The sequence below is a fragment of the Equus caballus genome, chromosome 14 (assembly GCF_041296265.1).
Source record: "Equus caballus isolate H_3958 breed thoroughbred chromosome 14, TB-T2T, whole genome shotgun sequence".
In the NCBI taxonomy this organism is placed as follows: Eukaryota; Metazoa; Chordata; class Mammalia; order Perissodactyla; family Equidae; genus Equus; species Equus caballus.
Window position 1 is genome coordinate 71,958,942 of NC_091697.1, and position 20,435 is coordinate 71,979,376.

The following is a 20,435-nucleotide window of genomic DNA, read 5'->3' on the forward strand; positions in this document are numbered from 1 at the left end:
AGTTCAATAATGGTCTCAATAGCCCTAGGCTCAAAGAAAGGCAAAATGGCAACCTTCCTTCATTTCTTTCTTCATGCGTACAACGGACATTCAGCAAACAAGTGCTAGACGTCAGCCTTATGCTGACTGTTTCAGTGATACTGATACTGATCTGAATTCAACATTAGCCCTGCACTCAAGGAGCTCACAGTTCAGCAGGGGGTACACACAGGTGACCTCCTGGCTAGCGATGGGGCAGAGTGGAGTCTGAAAGCTAGAGACGTAAAGGAAAGAGGAGCGGGCAGGACACTAAGATAAAGGGAGACACAACTCATTCCAAGTTGGGGGCCAGGGAAGGCCTTGCAAAGTCTTGAAGGATGAAATGGGGAAGAAGGCCATTCCAAGCTAAATAAGTGACACGACCAAGACATGAAGCTACGAAAGTAGAGAGTATAATGATAAAGAGGTAGGTAGTGTGCTATGACTAAAGTGATAAAGTATATAGAGGCCAGAATGGGAGTTGAGATTGAAATGATAGTCTGGAGCCTTAAAAGTCATGCTAAGAGGTTTTGGCTTTAGCTGTAGTCAGTGGGGCATAGGAAGGTAGATGGGTGGGACAGAAGGAGGGAAAGACAGAGATGAAGAGACTGATATATGATAGATAATAAATTGATTATTCAATCTTATTACGTTATTAACTACATATGCATGATAAGTTTGGGAAATAAAATTTTGCAACAATCTTAGATCGGTTTCTACCCATCACTGGCATTTTCCTGGTAGATGCTCCTTGCCAAGCTAAGAGCTCTAGATTAGGTAAAGCCCCAAGCAAGCTGAACTCCAAACTTGGGCTTCTCTGTCACTTCAGTTAAAACACTAGGGTTGGGAGCTGGCCCCAAGGCCAAGTGGTTAAGTTCACACACTCCACTTCAGCGGCCTGGGGTTCACCAGTTCGGATCCTGAGTGTGGACCTACACACCGTTCATCAAACCATGCTGTGGTGGCATCCCACATAGAAGAACTAGAATGACCTACAACTAGGATATACAACTATGTACTGGCGCTTTGGGGAGAAAAAAAAAAAAGGAAGTTTGGCAACAGATCTTAGCTCAGGGCCAATCTTCCTCACCAGAAAAAGAAACACAACAAAAAAAACACTGGGGTGAATGGCACATGGCAGGCTTTTCCTCCAGAACAGATTTTGACATCAGGGGAGACTACTGAGAAAGAAATGATAATATCATCCAAGGTGGCAGTATTTATTTTCACTATATTAATATTTCTTTGTCACCTACCAGAAAAGGAATCGATTTGCAGTCTCTGGCATTTTTTCTGAAGAACCGAGAAAAATGATATTGTGAGGAGGTCAGGCGCTGGGCTCTCAGCTAGATGATGTGGAAGTTTCCATGTGAGCATGCATGTGCTGGGAAGAGGGGCAAGCACTGAGAAGCCCATGTGGAAGGCTGTAATTGTTCTTTCAGCAGTGCGGGCAGAGACGCAGATTTCATCTAATTAATTTTGTACCCTCTTGACAACTTGCTGAATTTATCTTAGGTCTTGATGAGATTATTGTGGAAAGGGTAGAAGAAAAAAAAATGTTAAATGTCAGCCATGTAGAAAGCTGTTTCATCTCCCTGCCTGCCTGGATCTGCACACCAGTATTTGACTTTTCTTTTCTAGAGATGCCAACTAAGCTGCTTTTTTTACCTAACATCCATTTTCTCAAAAAAATGAAGGAGTTGAATGATGATTATGGAGACTTGAACTTTTTTCTTTTAAAATCAGCAATTTAAACCTTAGGGTATTTAAAAAATCAATTCACTTTCTAGAGGTGCTTCTTACCTTTAATCCATAGCCACTTTTTTAAGACACTTCACCGTTGACATCCATTCACTTTACCCCAGCCCTTTTCCCTCAGTCTCTTTTCTTCCATTCTCTCCTATCTTTTGCACAAAAACACACACAATGACTAAGTTTTCTGACAGCTTAATGGAACTTTCGAGAACTACAGGGACTTGATTAGGCACGATCTTATTAAGTGAACATCTGGAATAGTTAAAAATTTGCTCTTTAATTGGTTCAACTGCACTGTGTTCATCTAAAATTTGTTTTGTCCTAACAATAAAATTGTGAAGAGTCAATTTCTATTTGGGATCATGTGTAATAATGGAAACATGATATTAGCTTTGTTTCAAAACTTTCTTTCTGATAGCCTCATTTCCTGGAGTTTAAAAAAAAAATGCTTGTTACAAGTTTTACTTTGCAAACCTCACTGCTCCATAGACAAAGTGGTCTAGCAAGGGCAGACTAGTGGAACCCGGGAAATTGTCTGAGGACGGCTTCTCTTTTCTTGATGCTATACATGAGAAAGGCCTCAAAAGCCGCAAGAGTTGCTCAGAATACATAATTCATGCCATTGCCACAGAGAGAAAGAGGACAGAAAGGCTGTATTCACTCACTGGTCCCAGGGAGACACAGGCGGTGCAAGTATTAGGTAAAATCCTGCAAAGTGCCCGGGCTGCACTGCGGTCTGGAAGGATCCACACAAACCACATCATACGTCAATCCCCCAGCACCTTCCATTGTGGAAAGGCCCTGAAGTAAACCTGTGAAATGCAGTTGGATATATTCACATATCCTGGGTGCACAGTAGATGAGATCTTAATCGGTGTCAGAAAGCTAATTACGGGCAGTCTGGAGGTTTGTCATCCTTAATTAATACTTATTAAGCTCTTGTAAGTCCAAAGCCTAGAAACCATCTTTGTAAAGAGATTCATTTTTAATGGGATAATAGGAATTTCCCACTCCAATTATTTTTAAATTTCATATTTTTAAAAGGAGGCATTCTTTTGCAAATATGTATCTGCAATTACATTTCTTCATTGAAGGCAGGGGTGGTCATTACGAACTGTATAGAAATAATGGAAGTTCAGTGTAGCCACCAATGACACTGCTTTATTAGGAGGGAAAATGGTCTGAAGAAATTTATAGGGCAGCAAACTGCATTTCACCTAACCTTTTGGACATATTAAAGCCTGTCATTTCCAGTCCTACAGCCTCTTGTTATTCATAAATAATAGATAACGCTGGACACTATCATCTGACATTTGTTAAGGTAATAAATATACCCTAAGTGCTGATGGGTCTTGCACTCCATGATTTAAAAGCACACAGCCAAAATTTAATGTAACTTTTTATGTCTTATATAATTCTATGGATTTGCAGATTCAGTTCAACTCAGCAGATCTGTAAGCACCCAGCTCCGTTGAGTGCACTGTTGTGCTAGGCATTTTTATTATTATAAAGCAGGACCTTAATTTGGGGAATGAAACATGAGCTCAGGTCTCTCCTTCAATCCAGAAACATAAGGGAAAGAAATCTTCCTGAGTTTCTTATTCTCTTGTCTGATCATGCAGGGGAAGGGGGAAAGATCCTCTGAACCGTTGTCAAATGTTGCTTGACGGCTGTGTGTTGTTTGAGTAGAGATGATTTTGAGGTGACATGAGAAGCAGGCCAGATGCAAAGGAGGTTGGTCTATTCAATAGTGGGCTCCCCCTGAGATTCTTCTGTTCCTGGGACCCAGTCCTGTCTGCGCTAACCCAATCCAGGACATATCTGGGCTCTGTAGTACCAACCACCACCTGACAGCCCCTGTGACAGAGATGGGGAGCATCAGAGATTCCCCTCCGTGTCCCCATGTCAGGGCAAATAAAGAAACCACAGGCATTTTTCCAGCAGCTTTTGGCTCTAGCAAATTAAGTTGAGGCTGTCACAGGAGCTAATAGCACAGTGTTTTAGGCCATATGTCAAGCTTTTGTCAGGTACCAAGGGAAAGTGTTAGGAATTTGTCTTTCAATAAAATCATATCAATTTTACATTATTTGTCAGAATATTGTAACCACAGTAAAGAAACTGTCACACAGGGGCTGGCCCTGTGGCCGAGGGGTTAAGTTTGCATGCTCCACTTCAGCAGCCCAGGGTTTCACTGGTTCGGATCCTGGGCACGGACCTAGCACCGCTCTTCAAGCCATGCTGAAGTGGCGTCCCACGTAGCACAGCCAGTGGCACTCACAACTAGAATATACAACTATGTACTGGGGGCCTTTGGGGAGAAGAAAAAGAAAAGATTGGCAACAGATGTTAGCTCAGGGCCAATCTTTAAAAAAAAAAATATTGTCATACATAAGACCCACTAAAGACTCATAGTTTGAACACCAAAGAAGACTGCATTTATTTATTTAATTTACAAATCTTTTTGAAAATCTTTTTCGTGTCTGAGGTTGGACTTTAAAGCTAAACACCTAGATGTATTTTCTAGAATATTATTCATGCCATTTAGGGCAGTGCTTCTCAAGCTTTAGTGACTGTAAGAATCATCCGGAGGCCTTGTCAAAACACAAATTTCTGAACCCTGACTGCAGAGATTCTAATTCAGAAGGTCTGCGTAGGACCCAAGGATTTGTATATCTAACAAGCTGCAGGTGATGCTGATGCTGAGTAGCACTGATTTAGGACACTTTCCAAGTTGCTATGGGCTATCTTATTTAAGGTCATTCTCCAAGATTTTTTTTTTTTGAGGAAGATTAGTCCTGAGCTAACTGCTGCCGATCCTCCTCTTTTTGCTGAGGAAGACTGGCCCTGAGCTAACATCCATGCCCATCTTCCTCCACTTTATATGCGGGATGCCTGCCACAGCATGGCTTGCCACATGGTGCCACGTCCGCACCCGGGATCTGAACCACTGAACCCCGGGCCTCCAAAGCGGAACGCGCACACTTAACCGTTGCGCCACCAGGCCCGCCCCTGTTGTATTTTTAAATCCTTATTTTTCCACTCTTGCTAACACAATTGAACCTTACCAAAGTATTGCATTAAAACGGTCTATCTTGGACCCTGTACAAGGCAGGTAACTTGTCAGAAATTCTAGAAACGCTTCCCTTGCATTATTAATTGAACATTAACATTTTCCTGTACAGTGCCGAGTTCTTTACATGCATTCATTTATTTAATCTAGTTAATCCTTCCAACAACTCTCATCTCATAGCCAACACTACTGGGGCTTAGAGAGATTGAGTGACTTGCCCAAGGTCACACAGCTAGTTAGCTACAGAGCCAAGACTTAAACCAAGGTCTTTATCACCTCAAAGTTTATGTTCTTAACCAATAACACCCAGCCTCATCTATAACCCAGATCCCAAGAACCATATTTCTAGCAAGTTTAAGTTGCCTGTTTTAGGAGTACTCAAACAGACCTGTTTCCTGCTATTTGTAATCAAAGCACTGCAACTATTCCAAAGAATTACCTGAATTTCACAATTTTATAAGGAGATCCACTTTCCCATTTTGTAGCTTTGAGGCCTCATGAGAGAGCAAAGGAAGGAGATGGGACCAGGAAGCTGGAAAATAGAAATGCTTTGTCTGGTTTCAGAAATTACTTAGCTGTTGGTTCCCTGTCTTATTAGAGAGAAAAACCTCAAAAAGGAGGAAAATAGGCCATGCAAATTCTGCTAAAACTTTGCCCATCTGAAATACTCATTACTTTTACAAAGACACGTGACACTTCTAACACATGGAACCACAGACCAACATTCCATGGGCTGGCTTTGAAAAATTATCAGTCCATGCTCTGGGTGTAGCTGTCCCACTGGCAGTGCCAGGTCTAAAACAGTGGTGCAGAGGAAGCACAGGGAACCAAGCCCTCCCATTGGCACAGAGGGGGAAATGAAGCTGTTTCTCCTCCAAAAAATAGGAAATCGAATGAGCTTCATGCACCTTCTCCCTTTTCTTCCTGTGATGGCACCCCAACAACAAAATGCATCAGTTTCAAAGGTGATAGAACTGGAAGTGGATTCATCTGCAGACAACCACAGTAAGCATTATTTCAATGTGTGAGTTTTAAAATAGCTTCTGAACTGAGGATATTAAACAGCCAGGAAGCTGCCTCTACTTTGGCATGGTCAGTCATTAACTTGATACATCTTGAAGACCACAGCCCCTCCCACTACCTAATCTTCAGCCTGCCAGGAAAAAAAATTGAAAATAAAAGGAAAGTTTGAGTTATAAACTCTGAGCCCATTTCTATGGCTGCTGGCGTTTCAGTTTATTCCTAAGCCATCTGGTTCACATTATGCCCTAAGACAAGGAGGCTGCTTCCTGCCGAGATAACCACAGAGAGCTCCCATTGCGCTTTCCGTGCGGTCATCTCCATAGGCTGGGGTGTGGCTTTGAGGATAAGCTGTCTCTAGTTAGGGTTTTTCCCCAATGTGTTTTCTTCTCTCCTTAGCAGGGATTACAGCGGGCCCTCTGTGGTTAGCGGCCGAGATGCTCGGCCCATGATGAGTTCATTCATTCATACAGCCTTGCAGGACTGTGAGCCTGGCATTTTGTTGCAATAAGATTTTGAAACAAGAAAAATTGGGTTGTTAGATTCCATTCACCCAAGTTGTTATGAGGATTTCAAGGAAATTGCAGGCTTGTCTTACTATAAAGCAGAATCAAGAGTCTATTTTTAGGGGATCCTAGTCCGGGGCTTTTCTTGGTGTTTTGCCATCTTTCTTGGCTCTCGGACCCAACATGAAGCCCACGCTGGCTCGGCCATGGAGGAAATGTCCATCCTCCTTCTTGCCTTTGCATATTTCGCTAAAGGACACAGAGGGGCTTTGTAGTCTTTGTGGTCACCGGGTCCGCTTTACACAGATGCCTATTAATCACTTCACTATGGAGACAGACACATCCATCATATCACAGCAGCTCCGACACAGGCAGGCCAGTGAACAGGGGCGAGAGGGGAAAGAACGCGCTTAACCATTTCGAGGGACCGGCTGCCTAGGTCTCGTACACTTAGCAAGGTGGTTGGGGTGGGGATGAGTAGATATCTCCCTTGGTATTGAGTTTAATAGGTGTGAGTGATTTTATGTATTTTTGTTTGTTTTGCTTTATTTTTTGATGAGACAGAGAACATCTCCCAGCTATTTCTGTACAATATAGGGGATAAGTATAGTTAAGGACACAATTTTAATTTTAAAAACAGTAATAATAAACTCAGGTAGACTAGCTGTGCTTTTAACACAAAGATATTGACTCTTTGAAGCCAGTAGTTTTTCAATAATGGATTCAACATAGAGCACAGTAAGCTGAAAGTGAGCTTTCTCAGGCAAGAAGACGCTTGAAACTGCAGGTAAATTAACTAAGAGCTTTCCTTCCAAAACAGACATGTCTTCTAAATATCTTTTTCAGTCATGCAAGGCTTTTCACAGCCTGCTTCTAAATGATGTTTAGCTCTCGTTCGTACTTTTCCTCTACAGGTACTCATTCATGGATGCATTCATTGACTATTTATTTAACAGGTATTTACTGAGCACCTTTATGCCTGGGGACTCAGCAGTAAACCTCTCCCTCCCAGAGCATTCTAGAGCAATCTAAGTGAGAAAAACAAACATAAAGCCGGGGTCCTAAGAGTGCCGATTTTAGGATAGAGAAGGGCACAGCTCTGGGGACACCTGCAGAAGGAAGCGCTAAGCTAGCCTGCGGGAGTTTGGAGAAGCCTTCTCCATCTAAGCTCAGACCTCTAGGAGAGGGTCAAAGGAATGGGAGGTGAGCAGGGATATTCTGGGCAGAGGGAACAGCCCGTGTGAACATCCAGAAGCCAGAGAGAGTGTAGCAGAGTGGCTGGTACCTGGAGCATAAGAAACTAGAAGGGAGTTAGGCCATTGAATACATTGAATACAGCCTTCATTTTCCTTCCCTCTGTGCCTTGGTTCTTGCTCTTTCTACTTCAGCTAACATCTTACGCATCCTTAAGGCTTAGCTCAAATGTCACCTCCTACATAAAGCCTTTGCCCATATTGAAGCAGAAGCGATGTATCTCATGATACTTCCAGACTTCGGATGTAGTACACCTGTGAGTACCTGCCTCCTCCCCTCCTGGACCACAGGGTTTGTGCCTCCTTCACCTTTGTCTCCCCAAAACCTAGCACAGTGCTGTAGTCCATGTTCAGTAAATGTTTGCTGAAGGCAGCCACAAAGATTGTCGAGTCAAAACCTTGTTATACCAGGAGAATGATGGTAAAGGCACCAAGAACATCACAATCCAGCCCTGAGTTAGGAGAGCATCTTTTCTGAGGTGTGTTGTCCTAGAGCCTGGTGCTGGGCTCCCTGTACAGACTAGGCAATTGTAGAAAACCCATAAGCAGGGCTACCAGAAACCTTTTTTTTTTTGGGGGGGGGGGGCAGGGTGGCATGGAGGAAGATTGGCCCTGAGCTAACATCTTGCAAATCTTCCTCTTTTTGCTTGAGGAAGATTGTCACTGAGCTAACATCTGTGACAACCTTCCTCTATTTTTGTACGTGGGATGCCACCACAGCGTGGCTTAATGAGTGGTGTAGGTCCACCCCTGGGATCCAAACCCACGAACATCAGGGCACTGAAGTGGAGCCCGTGAACTTAACCACTAAGTCATCAGGCTGGCCCTCAGAAAGCATTTTTTTAATAAAGAATTTGATGTCTGAGATTTCAAAATGCATTGACGTGGTCATCATAGGAAAAACCAAAACTCTGTTGTTTGTTTGTTTTGTTTTGTTGGTTTTTTTTTTTTTTTTTTGAGGAAGATTAGCCCTGAGCTAACTACTGCCAGTCCTCCTCTTTTTGCTGAGGAAGACTGGCCCTGAGCTAACATCGTGCCCATCTTCCTCTACTTTACATGTGGGATGCCTACCACAGCATGGTGTGCCAAGCAGTGCCGTGTCAGCATCCGGAATCCAAATCGGCGAACCCCAGGCCGCCAAGAAGCAGAACGTGCGAACTTAAGCGCTGTGCCACCAGGCCGGCCCCAAACCAAAACTGTGTTGGACATCCTTTATTTTACAGTTGATAATTGTTCTTATTTTGAATTACATATTGCGGAGTCTGGATGGCAGGGTTGTTCATAATCTTTTCATTGCTTCAACCTCTAAAGAGCTCCAAAATGTCCCTCTGAGACCTCCCTCTAGCATCCCTCCAGCATCTGAAAATTCTCTCACCTCAGGAAAAAAACAAAGCATGGAGATTCTATTCTTTCTGAATTCTGCCAATTTAAGGCATGATTTCAGAGAACTCCCTAAGCCCTCGTGTGCCTTGCTTCCTGCAATAGGAAGGTGAAGAGAATAACCATTTAGCACCTCATGACTGGTGAGAAATAGCTGGCGGTTAATGAATCAATGCAAAGGATTTTTCAGATACTGTTTTCATTACTAATGCCCCCTTTTCACTTGGTGAGAGCAGAAGGCCCAGGGGTTGGGAGAGGAAGGCATTTCAACACCCTGGGTGGAGAAGCCAGCTCTGATTTCTCCCTCGACAATGGGAGGCTCCCTGGGGAGGGAGTATACCACCCTACAAAGGCCCTTCTGCTCCCCCAGGGTTTCCAGGCAGCCTCTGAAGCAATGATGTTCATCCAGCTCCAGCCCTGTGCTCTTTGCAGAGATGTATTTGTTTAGAATTATTCAATTCCACTGGAGCACTCACTTGTTACAGATAACCCGTTTAGGGGCTGGCCCAGTGGCCAAGTGGTTAAGTTCACGCGCTCCACTGCAGTGGCCCAGGGTTTCACTGGTTCGGATCCTGGGCGCAGACATGGCACCACTCATGAGGCCACGTTGAGGCAGCGTCCCACATGCCACAACTAGAAGGACCTGCAACTAAGATATACAACTATGTACCAGGGGGATTTGGGGAGATAAAGCAGAAAAAAAAAAAAATAGATTGGCAACAGTTGTTAGCTCAGGTGCCAATCTTTAAGAAAAAATAAATAAATAAATAACCCGTTTACCCTCATCATCTCTTTGGAATTATCTCAGAATGAATTTCTTTTCACTTTTAAAATAGTTTCTCTTATTACTATTTTGAACAAATACTGAGCACCTTTACAGATTTCTTTTATCTAATGGATGTTAGTATGATTATATTCTGTCATATGATTGGAATCATAACTTGTTTTGTGACTTTGGAAGCAAGGTTATAGTCACTCCAAGATGACTTGCCGAGCTTAGAAGTCCATTTAAAAATATCTCTATAGGGGCTGGCCCCGTGGCCGAGTGGTTAAGTTCACGTGCTCTGCTTAGGCAGCCCAGGGTTTCACCGGTTCGAATCCTGGGTGTGGACATGGCACCACTCATCTAGCCATGCTGAGGCAGCATCCCACATGCCACAACTAAAAGGACCCACAACTAAAAATACACAGCTATGTACCAGGGGGCTTTGGGAGAAAAAGAAAAAAAAATCTAAAAAAAGAAGAGGTTTTGAAAAGAAAGATTTCTATAATGTATTATAAATCCATTTATTTAATAATCACTTATTAAGTACCCAAATAAGAGCCCTGGGAATGGTGAGGGTTATAAATGCATATAAAATATGGTCTCTGCCCTCAAGGAGTTGAGTGCAGGATTAGTCGTTCGCTAGAAGCCTAACTAGAATCGCTGTGTTTTGTGCAACACTTCCCGCTTTGTTGCGTTACGTATTTCAAAATTCAGGACCAATAGGCAGCCCTGAAACAGAGGTATATATTCTCTCATGTTACCTCAACATATCATCCCTTTGGCAAAAATTTGGACAGCACAAGGTTTGAAAGTGGAAATAAGCAGTCTGTCCATCTGCCCGGGAGACCCACAGCAAATGGACTCCAGGGGAACAGCTGTGACTGACTCTACTCTGAAACCCTCCATGAGCCACAAACCCACCACTTCTCTGTTGGTGACTTCTTTTGACCTTCAGATTTGTCCAGCAAACTCCAACATTTGAGCTCTTTCTTATTCATTATTTCATTTGATGCTTGTAACAACCCAGTAAGGCATTAAGATTAAGTGTGTAATGTAATCATTACAGATGAAGAAACTGAGGCCCAGAGATGTTAAGTCACTTGCCAAAAGGTCACTCAGCAGCAAATGGAAGCCTAAGACTCCAGGCCTTTGGAGATCTCTACTGTTTTTTGTACCACTGCTGGCCTCTCTGACAAGTCTGGTGTGTTCAATCCTTCACGGTGACCAATGCCACAAAGTTGATTAATCATTTCCACAAATGCCCCTTTGCCCTTTTTCATGACATAAGCAGAAAGCTTTAAGTTGGGAAGCTATTTTCCAAAAATAACTTCCAACTTCTTATCTTCAAGACTGCACTTTCAACTTAATCTCCGATCTGCCTCTCACTTTGGACAGGGGTTTCTGAATTTGCACCAGAGGATGAGGGAAGCCACCTGCTTCATGGTAGACATCTCAAGGCTGAAGAGATGCAGAAAGGGTTTTAAGGGCACTATTTACATAACAAAATGAGCCCTGGGAGGGGAGTGCTGTCTGAAACACCATTTTTCTCAAAGGTCAGACCCTGCTTGATTTGTTAACAACCAAAAACCTGAACTCAAATGTCATCCACTAAAAAAACAGGAGTTTTTCCCAGTGAAAGTGCATGTGGTTTCTATGAGTCTGTCTAATCAAGGACATTCAGACATGAAAGAAGGATATTTGAGAGCTAAAAGTAAAACTAAGCAGCATGGATAAACTTGAAAATTTTGTAGATTTCCTGATTAAACAATGAATGAAATAAATGGATTGCTCTAGACTTATTCTTTCCATGTTCCTCTTAAACTGAGAGGGCAATTTAAGTTGCAAAACGCCAGTCAATTGTAGATAGCTACAAGAACACACTTATGAGGAAGACGCAGCCCCCATAAATATGGTTGCCTGGAAGGGATCCATGCAACACCCATTGCTATGAAAAACTTACCTAGTAACCACCAACAACGGTGGGGTCAAGCCTGTGTTAGACCCCACTGAGATCACCAAGTCAATGAGGGAAATTAAACCCATTTTATTCACAGGTGTACATTTTTGTGCTATTATATGTAGGTGGTTAAAAATGATGCTCAATAGAACCCCATACACAATCAAAATTGAAAGGAAAATCAGTTGCTATTTTAGCATCACAACAAGGAAATGGAAATTTAAGGAAGAAATTTTCATTAGCACAATTCCTTGGTGACTAGGTATTAAAACATATTTGAATGCAAGACACCCACTGTTTGGGGAGCTCCACGACATAAAAGGTGTGAGTTATAGCTGAATTTCCTGCTGCTTTTTCACTCCTCAGTTTCTACCCCTTAAAAGTTCATGAAGATAAATCTGGAAATATTTGAAAAGTGTCACATTTGGAAATTATTCAGTGCCCTCCCATCTTGCATACACTTCCCCTGGGGTGAAATTGCTTCATTACCAAGGACATTTGTTTAATCACAGAATCTTTGTTTCTTAAGAGAGATTTGCTGCTTCTATTTATTCCCCACCTGAAGTCGCAACCCTTTGTCACACAACAATCATTTCCACAGCAACCAACCGTGAAGTCACAACAGTTTAGAAAGAAAAGAGAAAAAGAGAACGTTATCTTCTTCAGGCTAAGGTTTCCGAGTTTGAAAGCCATCGCTTCACTAATCAAACTATTTTAGCAGAAAAACCCCAGGACAGAGCTGCACTTCTGGGTCTCAGCGGTGGCATACACAGCATTTCAGCAGAAGTTTAAGGGTTGCATGTTGTGGTTTGGGAAGGGGTGGAGATTTTTATTTCATTTCATTCGAATTCTGGGCCACTGATATCTGCCAGTAAAATATATTAAACATATTCCAGAAAGAGTTGATTTAGTAGATGAAAAATGGGTCTCCCGAGACCAGAGAAGGTAGATTTTCTGTCTTACTATCGTTTCCATAATAGGAACAATGTTTACATTTCCTCAGCCCATGCTGTGCCTCTAATGTATTCATGTTCTTTCACTCTCCAGAGGCAGGAATTGAGGTATTTGAGATTTTATTTTTTAGCCACCACATCAGGCACTTAGGATCTGACAATGGTGATGTGTATTCTCACTTGGTATTAAAAAATAAAAGCTTCGGTGTTTGCATTAGATTAGAATCTCTCAGCTTGGTGGCTGATTAAGCAGGAACAGGAGAAGCAACTTTCCTCGGAAACAGCATCTTGGTTAATGTAGTGTAAGATTATTGACGGGTGTAGTCACATAATTTTTATTAAATTGAAGAGATTAGCTCTGCTGAAGAATCTCACCGTGACAGCAAACTCTAGCTGTAATAATGAGACCTGACACTTCTCAAACCCACTACAGGGCCCCAAATGGTCTCTTTTTCTAAATAGTCTTTCGGTTCAGGTAAGGGAAGAGCTTCATTCAAATATTCGGCATATTTACCTGTAATTGAGTGTGCCTGGGTTTTGGGGGGAGGTTTTTTTGGAAGGGTGATGCAAAATCAGCATAAATATTTGTAATCTGTGAGTTTTAGCTATTTTCTTTCACTGTAAATGACACACACTACCTTTCCTCCAGTTGCTTGAAATTTAGCTTTTCTCCAGACAGAGGCCATGTGCCCTCAAGGAAGACCCTGGAATCCTGGAGTGCGGTGCTATACTTTCATTTTTAATGTGCATAAAATTGCTGCCTCTTCCCCCAGACTCAGTATATCTCGGTTATCTGAATTGTATGATGGGAAGATTGAAAAAAGATAAAGAGGGAAAGAGGGATAAATTTTGGAAACGAAAACTGTCATATTGCACCGAGTGAAGCAAAGTGGAGAGAGCGTGTGCTTGAGAGAGTGAAGGCCACTTTCTCAGAACACAAAGAAGGCCACAAATGAAGCCTGTTTACATACTTCGCGGGGGGGGGGGGGGGGGGGGGGGGTTGGGACGGATTAATTAGTTAATGTTTGGCAAGCTGCGCCTTGAAGACAAGTTAGGCAGAGGTGCTATTGTCACTTATTAGTGTTATTAATTAACAGGGTGAACGCCAAACAAAAATAAGCCTCGCGGTGTGCTTTCCTTTCTTAACACCATATGCCATGTCTATTGCAGGAGTGATACGGGAAAGTTACCTCAAAGGCCACGACCAGCTCGTTCCTGTCACCCTCTTGGCCATTGCGGTGATTCTGGCTTTTGTCATGGGGGCCGTCTTCTCCGGCATCATCGTCTATTGCGTCTGCGATCACCGGCGCAAAGATGTGTCGGCCGTGCAGCGCAAGGAGAAGGAGCTCGCCCACTCGCGCCGGGGCTCCATGAGCAGCGTCACCAAGCTCAGCGGCCTCTTTGGGGACACCCAGTCCAAAGACCCGAAGCCAGAGGCCATCCTCACACCACTCATGCACAACGGCAAGCTCGCCACTCCCAGCAACACGGCCAAGATGCTCATCAAGGCTGACCAGCACCACCTGGACCTGGCAGCCTTGCCCACCCCCGAGTCCACCCCGACGCTGCAGCAGAAGCGGAAGCCCAGCCGCGGCAGCCGCGAGTGGGAAAGGAATCAGAACCTCATCAATGCCTGCACCAAGGACATGCCCCCCATGGGCTCCCCTGTGATTCCCACGGACCTGCCCCTCCGGGCCTCCCCCAGCCACATCCCCAGCGTGGTGGTCCTGCCCATCACGCAGCAGAGCTACCAGCATGAGTATGTGGACCAACCCAAAATGAGCGAGGTGGCCCAGATGGCGCTGGAGGACCAGGCGGCCACCCTGGAGTATAAGACCATCAAGGAACATCTCAGCAGCAAGAGCCCCAACCATGGGGTGAACCTTGTGGAGAACCTGGACAGCCTGCCCCCGAAAGTCCCCCAGCGGGAGGCCTCGCTGGGCCCTCCGGGAGCCTCCCTGTCTCAGAACGGCCTGAGCAAGCGGCTGGAGATGCACCACTCCTCCTCCTACGGCCTTGACTATAAGAGGAGCTACCCCACGAACTCGCTCACGAGAAGCCACCAGGCCACCACTCTCAAAAGAAACAATACTAACTCCTCCAATTCCTCCCACCTCTCCAGAAACCAGAGCTTTGGCCGGGGTGACAACCCGCCTCCCGCCCCGCAGAGGGTGGACTCTATCCAGGTGCACAGCTCGCAGCCGTCTGGCCAGGCCGTGACTGTGTCAAGGCAGCCGAGCCTCAACGCCTACAACTCACTGACCAGGTCGGGGCTGAAGCGCACCCCCTCGCTAAAGCCGGACGTACCCCCCAAACCTTCCTTTGCTCCCCTTTCCACATCCATGAAGCCCAATGATGCGTGTACATAATCCCAGGGGGAGGGGTCAGGTATGGAACCAGCAGGAAAGGCGAGGCGCCCGCTCAGCTCGGCAAGGTTCTCAACTGCCTGAGGACCCACCAGACCAGGATGGCCGGCAAAGCCCAGGACGCTGGGGCCTCCTCTGGGACGCGGGGTCCTCTCCAAAATTGGGCCGTGTGGTTTGGTGAAGGTTTGCGGCGCGGGACTCACCTCCATTCTCTCCCTTCACTCTCCCCCACACCCTGCAACAGGTCGGACTCACAAAAGACTTAAATTATCATCACAAACATGAGCCAAAAGCACATACACACCCACCCCCACACACACATGTGCGCGCGCACACACACACACACACACACACACAGAGGTGAACAGCAACTGCAACATTTTGTCCATGACTGCACGGGGCGCTGCCAGACTGGGCTAGCGTTCTGACCTGCAAAACACAAATACATTTTAAAAAATCATGAAAATGAAAAAGACAAAAAAATAAAGAATTCATTGATAATTCTAACTCAGACTTTAACAATGGCAGAAGTTTACTATGCGCAGATACTGTGAAATGCCCACCAGTGTTACAGCTTTCTGTTATAGCAGATTCATGCCATGTTGGGCAACTATGTCATAGATTTCTGCTCCTCCTCTCTTTTAATGAAATAACGTGACCGTTAACGCAAGTAACTCTTTATTTATTGTTCACCCTTTTTTTCCTTAAGGAAAGGACTCTTCCACATACCACCCTATGAACAGCTCTTCAGAAAGCCCCTTGAAAGTTAAACTATTTAACGTGAAATCCATTAACTGGAATAATTAAGTTTCTTTATTTTTACAATAAATTCACTGAGTAAATAAGTTGGAGCTGGAATTCTGAGCTTTGTGTTTGAACTGTCTGATCTCTAGCTCAAGGAAAAAGGAGGGGAATGTTTATTTAAATCTACCGGTTGATTGGCTGGTCAGGTCTCTGGCCTATAACATGCAAAAAATTAATTGGTTTAAAAGTCCTTCCAGATCCTAACTTCTAAAGCAACCAGGAGAGGAACTTTCAAAATGGCGCATCCGTGTCCTGTTGCTGCCAACATGGCTTTGTCAGTGGTTCCTACTTTCTGTGAAGGCACCAGCTTGTGATACGCCATCCCATTTCACCTTGCATGTGAGACAGCAAACAAAATCCACAAACGGTGTGAACTAGTTAATATGCTGGCTGCTACCTTGCATAAATTAATGGTTTGATCACACGGGTTTATCGTGGGGTTACATCTGTGAATAGCCTGTTTTCCACATGTAAATTTGTGCCTTACACCCTGAGTTGTGTACACTTGTAAACTGTCGTTATGAGAAGGTTTTTCCCCCTTTTGAAATAAATGCAGATATTTATTTAACCCTCCCTCCCCCCACCCCCATTCCAGCCTTCTGGAAGATGAGCATCCAGCAGATGGAAGAAGAATGCGGTGGTGATCCTGCAGCCTGGGAAAGCTGGGCAGCAGCACACCCTCCAATTCACACTTCCTTCTAGTCGTGCCAACTCCAACCACCCTTGGCCATGCTGTCAGGCGTGGACCCCAGTGTTGTGTGTGGCAAATCCCCTTTCTCCCTCCGGAGCTCCCTGTTTCCCTTTTATTCTCAGATCATTTCAACATGGTGATATCCTCTTTAGCCCGCAGAAAAGGGACTAACTGAATGTCCCAGTCCTCATTTCTGCCATGTCCCCTGGCTGGAGAGCAAGCTGTGTGTGGTTGGGCAGGCACCTGGGAGGAGTCTCCAAGCCGTGTGCTCAGCACCTCCATGCAATGCACACAAAGAAATGACATGGAAATAGATGCAGGCAGGCTGGTCCCTGCTGTGATTAATGAGTAACTCCAAGTACAAGGCCGACCACAATGGATGCTGCAAAAACGTTGACTGGGGCAAAAGATTTTTAATTTCTTTATCCTTTTGTCGTTACTGTTTGTAGGGGGGTGGGGTGGGGCGTGTGTTTCCCCCTTGGTTTGTTTTCGTTAAGCTCAAGCACACAGGAGGGACTTTTGTTTACTCTATCACGAACAAAAGAATTGTCAACATACTGTAAACCATGAGCGTTGTTGTTGGTTGTTATTTTTTTTTAAACAGTTAAACAGTAGAGTGACTGGTCTCTTTGTCTTTTTTTATTTCCAGTTTTATCTTCTGGGTTTAGTTTTGTCTTTTAAAAGAAACTTTCCAAAAAAAGACAACTTTGGACAATTTTGAGTTGGCTGGTGAAAAAGTGGCGCCTCCGTAATCAGCGAGACCTGGGTAGCGAGGGCAGGAGCACACCCTTTTGTTTCAAATGTCCCTTGCAGTTTTGCTGTTGTTCGGGGCAGGTTTTTGTTGTTTTTGTGTTATTTTGTTTTGTTCGTGGAATCAATGTTCACATCCTGTGAACTCTGTACCCTGAAACCATGAAGTCTTTTCTAGAAACCCAGATAGTGTTTTTTCCCTTGGATTTTCTTTAGAAATGCAGAGCATAGGAAGGCAATGGGTGTGTATCAGCCTGCTGCCTTCTCCCCCAATTCTGACTCCTAAGAGTATTGACGGTGCAGCGCCCCCTCTCGTCTGTATGTGGGCATCATTGCCTCAGCCGTGTTATGGAGACCTGTGTCAGAACTTCCATCCTGCCTCCCTACCTCCCACGACCCATCACTTGCGGTGTTAACACTAAAATGCCCACATGTATTGAGCTGGTCTTCTGCATTTAAGTATTGTTCCCCTTTTCTTTTTTTCCCCACTGTGTTTGGGGGGAGGGTCCGTAAACCTGAGTGTGCCTTTGCTTTCCACCCTTGCTAGACACTGGTAGACGCAACCAACTCAGATTTATATTTGTTGTAAAGCTGTAAAAATATTGTGATGTCACCAATTTTCCTTCCATCTCCACATCCCCTAACATCTGATTCACGACTTAATGTATGTTGTAAAAAAGAAAAAAAGAATCGAAAAAAAGGGAAAAAAGACAAAAAAAGCAAGGAAAAGGCTCTTTATTACTTAAAAGTAATAAAACAAGACTTCAACATTATCTTTTGTGTGCTGAATGCTTTTATTTATCTCTTAATTTTTCCCTTTTTAACCCCCACCCTTTTGGGGTAGGATTACACTCTTTTTCTCCATCTTTGTTTGGCTTCCAAAGCACAAATAACAACGTATTTAGACCCATTTGTTTGTAGTACCCACACTCTGCCCCCCTCCCCCCAATTATTGATGTGTTTTCTCTGCCTGCACCCAGCCTGGAGCAGGAGTGTAGCAGAAGCCACCGGTAATTAAAAGGCAGAGCACGCATTGACTCCCTCTATTCATTTTATGCATTTCTTTTTATGGGCTTGTTCATCATCAAACATTTATGGTAGGCTTGATAGTTTAAGAGATCAAGGCTAGGATTTTAGTATGTAAGGTCCACTAAAAATAGATCCTTGCACAGATGTGACTTCAGCCTTTTTACATATTAATAAGGTGGAGGGTGGCGGATTTTACTCCTTGTTAGCATTTATCTCTTGTAACCCAGCAGACGCGACTGGAGGTATATTGGGATGCAGCCCTGGAGTTTTTATTTTGCAGAATAGCGTTATGAAATGCCTAGATCAGGTTTTTCCCTCCAGGATATTTTTAAGATAGTTATTTAAATAAGTCCTCAGCCACAGTGTTTTACTTTTGACCTTGTGAAATAATTTTTTTGAGTGTTTTAGGGTCAGTTTGAGTGCAGGAAGCTGTGGGTTGGGCCTCAGTTCACACCTCTAGTGATCTAGTACCTTTTGATAAGTCTCTTCCAGTTGTGTTTCTTGAATCCCACCCTATGGCACCATCAGGCACAAAGTCGACTAGAAGATAGTTCCCTCCTCCTCGTTTATCAAGAGAGGTGGGGACAGCCTCTGTAATTGCCATTGGGAGGTAGGAAGAAAGTGCTGAAGCAGTGTCCCCAAGGTTTAGGGCACGAGGCTGCATTTGAGCTCGCTCTTACAGAATGAGTTCTCTGGACAGCTAGCCCAGGAAGAAGGGATAACTCGTGCCAAGGCCCCATGTGTGCTGTGATGGGGAAACAAAAGATTTAGGGGTCCCTGAGCAGGGTCTATGACAGAGCCTGGTGGGGACAAGGCTGGGAAAGGGGGTTGGGGCCAGAGCAGGACAGCCTTGTTACTAGGTGTTAGAATTCTAGCTGATGGGCAGTGGAGCCCTTTGGAGACCATGAAGCAGCAAGTGCACATGTTTGTGCTTCAGAAGGCCACCTGGCAGTCATGTGGAAAATGGATTGGTCCAGGGAGAGGCTGCCGGCCACAGGGCAAGGTGCCAAATGGCATACCAAGTTGGTAGGAGCAACACAAGTAAGCTCTACATCCAATTTCAGATTCTTTAGGAAACACAACTGAATCAGCTCTGTGACCCTCCCCTCTTTTTGCCAGACAAGAGCTTCCTTCCGCTTGTGTGACTAACAGGTTTGCCCTGCCCAGTTATACCCAAATGTAAACCTGAGAGAATAGCCAACAGCTAGTCTGACTCTTCCATTTTAAAAGATGGGGAAGCTGAGGTCCATCGAGTGAAGGGATTTGCCCATGATCCTAGAGCTGATGTAGAGCAGCTCTTCTGAGGACAAATGCATTATCGCTTACCCACATTCATTCACATCATTAGAGCAATACTAGCTAGGAAGAGCTGACACCCCCTCTGCCGAGACAGCATCTCCTTCTCGCTCAGTTGACTGAGTGACAGAGGAAGCCCTTCATACACACCTCACCCTTCCCCAGCTGGGCATCCCAAATGCCTTCATCTGGGCCCAGGCAAAGGGTGGGCTGAGGCTCCGATCACACTGGTTTGAAGCCGACAGTCCCTGCAGTGCAACCTGATACTTGGTATGGTGGCTTTTGCTGCAGTCAGCTTTGTTCTGGTCTGGTGGGGAGGTGACAGAGGCTGAGCAGGTGCAGCCTGTGTTTTAGCTTGGGCCCCAGGGATGTCCCCGCTCAGGCTCAAGAAGTGTCTCAGATAACCCAGCTTTTTAATTGTTGTGTTTGCTAGCTTGCTAGTTACAGGCTTGGTGGCTTCTGCAGGGTGATTTTAGACTGTTGGCCCTAAGGAGTGGCTGCCCCAGTACAGCCAACAGGATAGGTGTTTCACGGGGCCAGAGCTGGCATCTTCGACCTGTCCGCTCCTGAAGTGCTATGTCAAGTAAACACAAATTGGTCTTGTTGTTCAGCCTTGTCAGTTGGCAGGAACCAAACAAGATGTCCCAGAACCATGGTACCTAGGTTTGACTGCCTGAACAAAAGCTCTTTCAAAGAAAGTCATTCCACAAGTAGAATAAAAGTGTCAGAAAGGCACCTACAATTTCAGACACGGGTACATTTTGCTTGAGAGAAAGGAGTGAGGGGAATTTCAAAGAACACTTTAGTAACAAAATAACATG

General features: G+C 44.5%; 1 protein-coding gene across 11 annotated transcripts in view; it reads left to right on the forward strand.

The window, feature by feature from the left end:
- SEMA6A (semaphorin 6A) overlaps nucleotides 1–18,062 on the forward strand; it is a 126,818-nt gene extending 108,756 nt beyond the window's left edge. For all 11 annotated transcript variants that reach the window (XM_023617833.2, XM_023617830.2, XM_023617834.2 and 8 more), the window contains one exon: nucleotides 13,849–18,062. In XM_023617833.2, coding sequence (XP_023473601.1) covers nucleotides 13,849–15,047 — 1,199 coding nt within the window. In that variant the 3' untranslated portion in view covers nucleotides 15,048–18,062. The remainder of the gene's footprint in view (nucleotides 1–13,848) is intronic.
- The last annotated feature ends 2,373 nt before the right edge of the window (nucleotides 18,063–20,435 follow it).